Here is an 11092-nt window from a genome sequence, read left to right on the forward strand (position 1 = left end):
CCAACAAAAGGAGGAATAAGAACTATGGTCGGTTAATAAACTCCGGCACTTTCTAGGAAAACTGGTTGCAAGAAACAAAATGACTTATTTGTTTAGCAAAAGAAAAATCAAACTTTTAGTAATAAGAAGAAAAGAAATCCAGAATCCAATTCAGACATAGATCGACGATTCTAGGAGATAAAAGGAAAAGAACTTCGGCTTTATTTGCAACAAAACCACAGAGATCAAGTGGCAACAAAGTTCCAGGAGAAATCAGAAAAGAAGGTCCAAACCAGCATTTAGTTAAGAAAAGATTTCCTTGTTCATTTCGCAGCAATGCCCGTTGAGATGAGAGTGTTAAGTTTATCCCATTTATCCCACCGCCAAGCAGCGGATAGAGCATCTAAGAAAAATCGAAGCATGCCTAAATTGTTTTCAAAGAAGCAATATAGTAAAAGATTGCAGAAAACTAAGGAACTGCAAAGGACACTATGTATTATCCACTCCAAGGACGTTAAACCAGAAAACTTAAAGAAAAAAAAAGGATGGAAATAGTAACAAATAGCACAGTAACTGATCAAAAGCGACCAGAAGGTAAAATTTTGCTTTTGTGTAAAGAAATCAGCGTCATAATTCTAGAAATCTGAAAAATTGAAACGGGAACATTCATGCTGTTCTATACAGGGTAACAGTTATCATTCATCTCAATGAACTAATCAACTTAAAAAAAAGAACAGAAAATAAGGAATTGCCTCATTTGGTAACAAGAAACATAAAAAATGCTATACGACGAATGCAGAGGAAAGAAGGAACAACTTAAAGTAATCCCCATTATAAGAACAGCTGAATTTTAAAAAACGAGGCATTTGTCAGAAAAATCCAGGACTAATGATTATCTTAATTGAATATTCATTAAACAAGAATTGAAACTGTTTCAAATTGCATCTCATGTAAGCAATCATTTATGCAAACTCATCTTCCCGTTGTAACTGAACTTACCTGCTTGTATAGAATTTTTCAACTGTTAACAAAGGGCATGTGCATTGTTTAATATGTTAAAATTTACATCTTTGTTCTAAGCCAAATTTGCCTGCAATGTCGAAATACTGCAGAGGTTTTTTAACCTAATAATCATTCTTATGAGCAACTGACAATAATAAAATCCAACTCTTATTACATAAGAGTAAAGATCATCTGATAGCTCTTTAGCACTTGTTGCAAATCAGTTTGCCTACGATATATGGATTTAAATCCTTTATTTTATTCATTTTTTTCGTACCAGCAAGTTACAAATCTGCTGATCCTTTACGCTCATTTAATTTCATTCATTTAAATCTTAGGTTTTCCCTCAGTTTATTTCTTCTTGTTCACCTCACATTCGCAGACTTTCAAATTCTACGAAGTTATCAGTATATTGTTGCTATAGATTAATACTTGCGTATAGCGAATAAAGTCGTCAGAACAGACTCCTTCTCAACACATTTGTTTACACAAACTTCAAATCAAACGAACTAACAAGAATTTACAATTTCTCGACAACATTACCGTCTTCAAAATGTATACAAATTTATACATTAAATAGTTTGAGTGTGGTCGGTTTTTAATGAGAACCGACTGAACAGCAGAGAGTTGAGTGAGAATTATAAATGATTTACAAAATACTTGAAAGGATAGCAGCTGTAGAAGAGTTCAAAATATGGGTATATTTCTTGATTCGGACCAGTTATTCAAAACATGGTATATTTCTTGACTCTTCAGATCAATTTGACTTCTCAAATGGATTTATGTTGGGAAGTCTTTGGTGGATGTTGAAAACTGTTGGATTTTCCAGCAGAAATCTGACCAGTTGCTAGACGACGACGACACACGTTCTTTGATCTTAAAGAATAAAAACATTTGGGTTGCTGGCATTGACACCCCCCGAATAAAATTTATACGGCGCAAGACACTTTTCGTTGTTTTTGGTTCCGCCATTGTTTATGCACCATGCATTGGGTACATTTCAATCACAGTTATCAGCAAAGTACTTATGTATTTTACAATATTTTAAAATTTGGCGCCATCAAAGGCGAAAATGACTGGTGATTTCGAGCGTAATTGGTTAACTGGACACCACATTTCATGCTGTTACATCTCTTTACAACCACAATTTCGCTCCTGCAAACAGTTTTCAACACAGAGCCCTCCTCTCTTTTGTTTCCTACATCCTGTTTTAACCCGGGAATTACCACAACTTTTTCCTCCCATTATTTGTGTGTGAATACAATCACTTCCCTGTCTGCCATATTGAATGAGCAACTCATATAAAAAGATAACAATTCCACTTTAAAACTCGAAATACAACTTCCTATCCTTATGTGAAGCTACCTACACCTTAGTTGGTGATATAATTGATGTGTTATTCTCACAGGTTTTAAACCAAATACCAGTGCAGTTCACTCAAAACAAGCATGATTCATGTAGGAACCATATTATGCATCGAAAAACGTGCTTTCTCCAAACTAATTCAGCCGTGTAGTGTTTGAATTCTGTGACTTAACAGATATTAGCCTTTCTCAGATATTTATTATTTAGAGTAAATCGCATACATATAACTACAGAAAGCAACTAAATTATAACCTTAACATAAACAGAAACAAAAAACTCTGTTATTCAAAAAAAAAAAAAAAGAACTTCACGTCGTCCAAATAAATCATTTTTAGGTGCTACTGGATTTTTTATGTATGACCATCGACCTTTTTGAAATACTCCTTGGACTCCTTGATGCCGGGCTTAATTGTTGGCTTATCATCGGACCAGTTTGCCGGACATACTTCACCATGTTTCTCCACAAACTGAAAGGCTTTTAGCGTACGAAATGCTTCATCCACACTACGACCAACCGAAAGATCATTCACGAGAGAATGACGGATTTCACCACTTGGATCGATTAAGAACAAACCTCTGAAAAGAACTAGAAGAATTAATAACTAAAAGAGATACATCCTCAGTTTTGTTTAAGAGACAACACATTTGAATTTGTAAAAAAAAAAAACTCTAAAATGTCCTAGACAAAGTGTCAAGATATGGCATCTTACCTATATGAGATACCTGTTTCATGATCAAGGACACCGAATGCATTCGCTATATCTTTATTAAAGTCTGCAAGCACTGGAATCTGCAAGGAAACTTTCCAGCCTATTTAAGAGTATTGAAATTAAAACCGGAATATTACTTAAACTTGTAAAAATTTATAAATACCGGGAACCTTCATGTCACCGAGACCACCTTCACTACGTGGGGTTTGAATCCATGCTAGATGTGAGAAATGTGAATCGCACGAACATGCAATCAGTTCTGTGTTTAATTTCTGAAACTCCGCACATCGATCGCTAAAGGCAGTAATTTCGGTTGGACAAACGAAGGTACTGAAACTAACATCAATTTCAAGACCAAGGTGAAAAATTAATAAATTAACAAACAAATCATTATCAATATACAATAAATCATTGTACCAATGCAACTGTACCAGTGCACTGGCTATAATAGCAATCTTCACGAAATCCAGGAAGTCGCCAAGGAAAACTGAGAAATTTTGGAGGATAGACAGAAGGTTAACTAACAAGTCAAGAGGATAAAAAAACAGGATAAGCCATTTTCCTTTGTAATCTTTCATGCTAATTGTTTTAAAATCTCCATTTACAACTGCTGTGCCCTGAAATATGATACGCTTGAAAACGGCTGTATACAATGATTATTCTTTCAGTCACTAAATGTTAAACAAAGTGATAAAAACATAGCTATTGGGATACGTACAGAAAAATCAGGTGCTTTGTTTTTTGGACCCAAAGGTCGAATGCCAGCTAACGTAATAGAGGACGTGCAAAGTTGACTTGCAAGTATCTGACGAAGTGGCGACACTGAAGCCTGAAAACTAGTTAGTATACAATTATTACTTTTGCTTACTCAAAAGATTATTGAAATTAGGTCTTGAAGAAAACGATAAAGAGAGCAAACCAACGGGAACAATTCGTAAAACTTACTAACACTGAACGAATCATTTTGCTCAATTTACTTGCTTTCTCCCTGTAATATCTGTTTTGTAAGAAACTGGGGAAGCAATAATCAGGAAATAGTCACAAATACACATTACTGTTCAGTCCTTTCTTATACACATTTTTATTTGTCAGAGTCTATTCTACCATTACATCTCTTCATCACAACCTCTTAACAATATCGCGTCAAATATTACTTTATTACCGCTTATGGAGCCTTCCCCCTAAATGAATAATGTTATTATGTTATTATGGAATTATTATCTAATTACCGAAACTGCCGCATGTGGCCCAGACTGAACGATGGTTTTTCAGAGAAATTTTTTGGATGATTCAAGAAAACAGACCACACGAACTGTCCATTTTATCTAAGTTATATAAATAGAAATGTGATTATGTCAAAACAACCCACAATTTTTAAAAATCATCCACTAAGCAAGTGTTCTGGAAAAATCTGACCCGGCTTTTCAGACAGAAGACAGCAGGATGATCTAAGTGGAAGAGCCAAAAGTTTACCCGAACTTCCCTCACTGTCATTGCCAAGCTTTCCCAGTGTTAGCATTCCATCTCCAACTCTTCCAAGTCTCTGCTTTCCGCAACTCTTATCGATTTCTGTTGTCTCCTCAATTACACAATCTCTACTCCCAATGTAACAAATAGACTTAAAACTCCTAGAGGGTTAAGCAGTCGGAGGATATGAAATTCGTAAATAAGTTTAGGTTACTTTACTGAAGCCTGAGGGTAGGTAGTGGAGAGGATTGATTTTCTGGCGCTTTTGCACAGTGTTCAATGAAGATATCGTTGCTTCGATTACAAAATATCTTGACTGATGGTGCATTGTGGACTGCAAGAGGAAAGATATATAAATAAAATTCTTTGAATCAAGTAGAAGAATGGCATATTTGTTAAATGGGTCATTTTTCAGTGTTCTATGTGAAAGATTTGATAATGTGTCTAAGCGACTTCCATATGGTCCACCAGCAAGCAAGTAACAAGTGAAGTAAGACATGCTGCCCTTCAGTAACAGCAAGACCGGCATGGTTGGCGTTGACAAGGTTTCCTTTTCATACAAAGTTAGTGCAAATGATACAAGACAGTGTGGCTCGCCTCTCGTGATAATGGATGTCATAAATTGTTGTTCAATTTCCTGACAGAAAAAAGTATCGGATATAGAAACACTCGTTTAGCTTACTTCCTGACTGTATAGCGCTGTTCACTTGTTGCAGAGTGACCTTTATCCCTAGGTTATAAGTTTCTTCCAGTGACTTATATCACTCCTACATACATTTTACATGTGCTATTCAAATGGAAATTTTGCTCCCTTTCGTGCCTTTACGGTAGATACTCCACACGTAGAACAAAAAGGGCAAAAAAAAAATATTTAGTGGCACCTTCTCTATGTTCCTATGTTGCACTGCTTAAATGATTTCGTTCACAGTTGTTTATAAATAACCATCTGGATAAAATGCTCCTTCCTAATAAAGATTGCGAAAATATTCTTAGGAGCATATCCAGAAAATAATCAATGAAAATACTAGCTCAAATTTCGAAGGATATACAAAGAAAAAGAAAGAGAGAATCGATGCTAGGATAAAATATTACAATAACATTATGGCAAAATTTACACCACATCAGATTCTCCAGGCTCAAGCTGAAGTTAGTTTTACTTGTCTTTCTAGTTCATCCTATAGTGAATTTTTATTAGGTCATACTTTGTGATGCATTGTAGACTGCATAGTTTAGATGGATGCTTTGGTGGACCTGCTGGAAAAAGAACGCGACCTTTCCCGTTATGCTGTTCACGTTGATATGGATGCATTTTATGCAGCTGTTGAAATGAGAGATGATCCTTCACTTCGCAATATTCCAATGGCAGTGGGTTCGAATTTAATGCTTGTATGTATAGTATTTTGATTCATTTATGCATCTGATTACAGTGTATCCTATATTATTTTTTTCTGAAACAACTTGTATTATTGTGCTACAGTTCATAGAACAACAGATTTAACAATTGTTTGGCCTTTCTATGAAATATGTTTCCTATCAGTTAGTTTCTTTTCCCTTTATATACCTGTGTAGTTAATAGTTCTTTGCGTTATAAAGATTTAGTTCTTATAAGACAATGTCTTTTTAATCATTACCTGTTTGGAACAGTTTCTTAAGAGGGAATTAAATCTATATATTTCAGTATTCTGCACTATCTTATGCAGCATATTGAAACGTGAAATGAATTTAGCATCTTACGCTGCATCACTTTCAACCAGAAGTTAAAATCTAATGGACGTTTTGAGGGCATTATTATATGAACTTTGCACTATTCTGCAATTGTGGCTTTTCCAGAGTACATCAAATTATGCCGCTCGTCGTTTTGGTGTCCGTTCTGCTATGCCCGGTTTCATTGCAAAGAAGTTATGCCCTCAACTAAGAATTGTTCATGGTTGTTTTGACAAATATCGAGAAGCAAGTTCAGTGGTGGGCGTTTTCAGATCATTGAAGAATTTTAAATTCAAGGAAGCGAAATGTTTTCATAAAATAACCGGAAAATAAGCAGCACTTATTTTTCAGGCTAGGAAAATATTTAGAGACTATGATCCTGATTTTTATGCGGATGGCTTGGATGAAGCATATCTCGATTTAACTACCTACATCCAAAATCGATTCCGCACTGGCTCAGGTACAATACTTGGTTGTTATGCTACCGATCATTTTTTCTGTACTTATTTTAAAATCCACTTTGCAGTTGAGCACGAAAGAATTCGATATATGGGTGAGTGCGTTTGTCGACTACCTTTGGTTGCAGAAAATGAGATACATCACTTGAACAAGGCTGAAATTACTGAAGAAATATGCACAAAATGTAAAAAACTACGTAAATGTGTACGAGACCACATCACTTTCGGAGTGGATATTGATGAAGTACTGTTCCATAGTTTTCTTTTTTGTTCATATAAAAAACATTTTAATGTCATTTGAAAATATGTTTTCTGGCAAAACAACTTTGCAGGTTGTTCGTGAAATGCGATTCAGAGTAGAACAAGCAGTGGGTTTAACATGTAGTGCAGGTACGTCAGCGTTAGTCTTTTATAGTAGTTGCTATATTCAATAATTTATTGGAAAAAAGCAAGTATAAGTACGCAGGCAGAATGTGTTTTAAGCAGTAGTCTGCGATATGAAGATAGAAACTTAGTTTAGTGAGTTTATGAGGTCAATTAGCTCATACATGCTGCTGCTGTCGTTCGGAATTTCAACGTTAGTTTTATTAGGAGAGAATATTCTTTGTCATTTGTTTCATGTAAGCCAGTAAGTGTTGTAGGAATTGCGCCAAATTCTCTGTTAGCTAAAGTATGTTCCGATATCAATAAACCGAACGGGCAGTATCGTCTGCTGAATGAAAGGGAAGCCGTTTTAACTTTTTTGAAGGATCTTCCAATACGTAAGGTAATTTTATAAATCCATTGAATTTTATAGTAAAACTGTGCGTGTTACTTTATTTTCTGTTGTTTCTAAAAGTTATTTTAATATAAACAGGACCAGTTCGCGTTTATTATTTTAGATAAGCGGTATTGGGCCTGTAATGGAAGCAGTTCTAAAAGGGATAGGTTTGGAAAAATGTGTTGACTTCTATGAGCGACGCGGAATAATTAGTTTGCTTTTTACACAACGCAGTTATGAATATTTTTTGCGAATTGCTCTTGGTATATCTCAAGTGTTCAGTGCTGATCAAAAAATGAGACGGAAAAGTATCAGTACAGAACGAACATTCCATCCTACTGGAGACCTTGGAGCTCTTCTCGAGGAAATGCTTTGCAGATATTTTTTTAGTTTTGGTTAAAGTTTGTAAGACCTAGAAGTCCGTGAGTTTAGAAGGTGATGAGATTTGAGCATTTTACGCCCTTCAGTCTTTAGGACTTGAAAACCTTATGGTAATGACTCTCTCTAAATTATAGACGTTGGAAAGTCTTTGCAACGAACTTATTAATTCTTTACCCAGTCATGGAATTCGAGGAGGACGAACAGTTACTGTAAAAATGAAATTTTCAACGTTTGATGTAATTACACGGTGCTGTAGGTATTGAACTTTCATGATGGACTCCAACTTTTCCTTAGTTAATAAAGTGGAACCTTTCATACTAGTTACTCAAATCTTAAAAAAAAAAAAAACTGAAATTGTCGACTGTAGTTTTTCAGCGTGGACTATATGATTTGTGATGTAAACCGTTTATTTGCTTTGTGTTCGAAATTTGTACGTAGAGAAATGCATGACGGTCATGACAGTGATAAGTATTTGCGACTGCTGGGTGTACGATTAGCGCATTTGGTCTTCAAAAATGAGAAAGTATGCTTGTAGAGTTTTATGTGTACATCTGTTATATAGGTTATTTCAATTTTTAATGCCACATTTTATGAGGTTGAATCGCCATATCCGCTGTGCTTATTTTGGAAGCGAAGAGAATCAATAGGATACATTAGTGATGCATCAAATGACAGTCTTCTACTTCCACCTTTAAAACTCGATAGCAACGGTGAAGATTCAGATGATGTTTCCCGAGAAATGGTTTATTTGGATCAACCACAGCCTTGCCCAATTTGCAAAACCACACTGCCGAAGGAGCTGAGTTTGGTGAATCAGCATATTGATGAATGTTTGAATAGGTTCGGAAATCGACATGAACTCAGTATTTCTGTTTTTTACTGTGATAAGAACACTAACGAATACGGCTTTATGTAATGAAAAAGGCATGAGGTTCGACTGGAATTTATATAATTTTAGTCACTTCTTGCATAAATGCTCTCTTTCCAGGCAAGTGATAAGTGAACTGCAAGACGCTCAAAACGCCAATAAAACAACGTTGAAATGTGGAAGTCCGAAAGATAAGATACCAAAAAAAAGGCTGGCGAAGGGAACAGTGCCTCCTAATAAGACACCCAAGAATTCATTAGAAAATTATTTGACCAGAACACCGGCGAAAATGTAATATAATTTGTCATTGGTTCGACCAGATTCTAGATGTCTTTCCCTCACTACTTGTAGATTATAGAGTGACCCAGCTGTTTGGAAAACAGGGAGAACAGTACCAAATAAGACACGTAAGGATTTATTAGAACATTGGGAACTCACTAGTAGTTTTGAAGAGGAAATGAAGGGAAACGCTTATTTCTAAATGATTCTGTAATCCTGTGTCTTTATGTGAGTAAAAAAAAATTTTCTTGGATGAAAAAACCTCATGTCTTGCTTTTTTCGTTTCTCGTCTCCAGTGACATAAAAGTGGGTACCAAATTTTGTAGAAGTACCGCAGTTATGTCCGTTACAATTACTCAGTCTTGAAGTCCCAGTCTGTCTTGGCTATTTGAGACGGACATAGACTTATTCCGCTCATGGCCACCAATGAAAAAACAGTAACCGAAATATCTGCAAATCTTTCTTTTGCGCAGAATGACACATACGGATACAAAGCACAGCGATACACCAACACGCAACGAACCTCATAGCACCATTGACTGCGGGATTTGAACATAATACTCGTACTATTCGGCCTTATCAGCAACCCAAGCTTAACACCAAATCGTCTAACATGACGAAAGCAAGCTAACCATTGTTGCAAAATTGGTTTTACCAAGTTGGAGGACTATACCGTCGAATAATGACGCAACAATGTGGCGACCCTGGTCTCCACCCAACCATGAAGAACCCTGATCCATCACGCACACCGCAATGTTTAAATTCCACTGCATCTGAACAGCTAGTACCGCAATAGATAAAAGTACTTGCACATTGTCTACTACACGATTACATCGTAGCTTCACAAAATCATTCAATTTGTATCTTAAAATGTAATCTTTATTTCTGAAAATACGCCTCAAAACAGGGAAGTCACATTTGTACTGGAAAGAGAATCAAAGATGTGACAAAAAAATAAACTGCCACGGAATACGTCAACACTGTAATTACACCAATGTAAGAGTAACCGAGTTGCAAAAGAACATTTGAAACGGGACGATTACAACAAAACAATAGGTGTACGCCCAGAGCTGCTGAAAACATTCATCGAGAAATAGCACGATCGACACGAAGCTGACGTCCCATAAATTCCGCATGGTTCATACTTCCAACAGCTTGCTCCGCCGCTGCTTCCGTTTCGAATTCGCAGAAACCGAAACCACGCGGACGGCCTGTGTCCCGATCCAACACGATGCGCACGCTGGTTACCGGACCGACTTGCCAAAAGAAATTTGCCACATCCTCCTCTCTTGCACTGTAAGGCAAGTTTCCAACTGGAAAAGAACAGTTCGAAGATTACGTAGTGCTGCAGTGGCAAGTGGTTGGCAGTAACTATATTCATAATCTAGGCCAAAATGTATGAGGATATCGATTTGTTTTAAGCTCAGCAATAAAAAACGTGCTGCAAAGACTTGAAGTCTAGAGCAAAAGCAATCTACGTCCTAATCTCTACCAAACCTAACTTCCCAAATATAGTCTTGTGAACCATGCCAGAATGACGAAGTATTGCAATATATTTGAACAATAACTCATTCATAACAGACGCTTTTCACCAGGGAAGTTTAAAAACACTTCCTCAAAAATAATTAAGCAGTTTCAAACCTTTTCAATACTTTTAAATGAAAAAGAGTAGTCCGATGACAGTTATTAACTCATAACTTCTGAATTATTTCGAAATTATCGCTTTAATTATGGTACTATTAGAATGGTAGGTAAATATATAAAATAATGAATCCATTTAAAGCCAAATACTTCCTTTGACAAAGAATAACCTTCCGAACTTCCCCATTTAAGATTCATTCGTAATAAAAATAGATGCAGATAAAACTTTACTAAATTACTCAAAACTTACCAAATACTGAGCGAGACATGATCTCCGGAACCGTACGTAAGACCTCGACAAGAGACAGAAGCGACCCGAGAACTACAATGGAGAATTTTTGAATGGAAGTTTGTTACAAACCAACAATCAGAACTCTACAGTTTGAAGCCAAACTGTCCCAGTGCCATGAATCGATCTAATAAAAATTACAGACAGCAAGTATAAAATGTAAAAAAAAGGGAGTGAAGATTGTCACAT

At 36.1% G+C, this 11092-nt stretch overlaps 3 protein-coding genes across 3 annotated transcripts; 1 reads left to right on the plus strand and 2 right to left on the minus strand.

Moving 5' to 3' along the window:
- Positions 1–2696: 2696 nt before the first annotated feature.
- Bma-prdx-3.3 (Uncharacterized protein) lies at positions 2697–4019 on the minus strand (the record flags this gene model as incomplete). Its single annotated transcript, XM_001898976.2, has 6 exons — positions 2697–2922; positions 3057–3136; positions 3227–3386; positions 3582–3673; positions 3775–3885; positions 4002–4019. The coding sequence occupies 6 exons, from the start codon at positions 4017–4019 to the stop codon at positions 2697–2699; spliced, it is 687 nt and encodes a 228-aa protein (XP_001899011.2).
- A 1031-nt stretch (positions 4020–5050) lies between these two features.
- On the plus strand, positions 5051–8989 carry Bma-polk-1 (Uncharacterized protein; the record flags this gene model as incomplete). The annotated part of the gene is made up of 13 exons (XM_001898975.2): positions 5051–5068; positions 5517–5669; positions 5757–5909; positions 6354–6485; positions 6579–6687; positions 6754–6929; positions 7018–7075; positions 7327–7451; positions 7567–7719; positions 7961–8082; positions 8202–8349; positions 8422–8666; positions 8815–8989. 13 exons carry the CDS (start codon positions 5051–5053, stop codon positions 8987–8989), a joined length of 1767 nt encoding a protein of 588 aa, XP_001899010.2.
- A 1067-nt stretch (positions 8990–10056) lies between these two features.
- On the minus strand, positions 10057–10883 carry Bm5311 (Uncharacterized protein; the record flags this gene model as incomplete). Its single annotated transcript, XM_001898973.2, has 2 exons — positions 10057–10286; positions 10865–10883. The coding sequence occupies 2 exons, from the start codon at positions 10881–10883 to the stop codon at positions 10057–10059; spliced, it is 249 nt and encodes an 82-aa protein (XP_001899008.1).
- Between the last annotated feature and the right edge of the window lie 209 nt (positions 10884–11092).

Source organism: Brugia malayi, assembly GCF_000002995.4.
Source record: "Brugia malayi strain FR3 genome assembly, contig: Bm_v4_ChrX_scaffold_001, whole genome shotgun sequence".
NCBI lineage: Eukaryota > Metazoa > Nematoda > Chromadorea > Rhabditida > Onchocercidae > Brugia > Brugia malayi.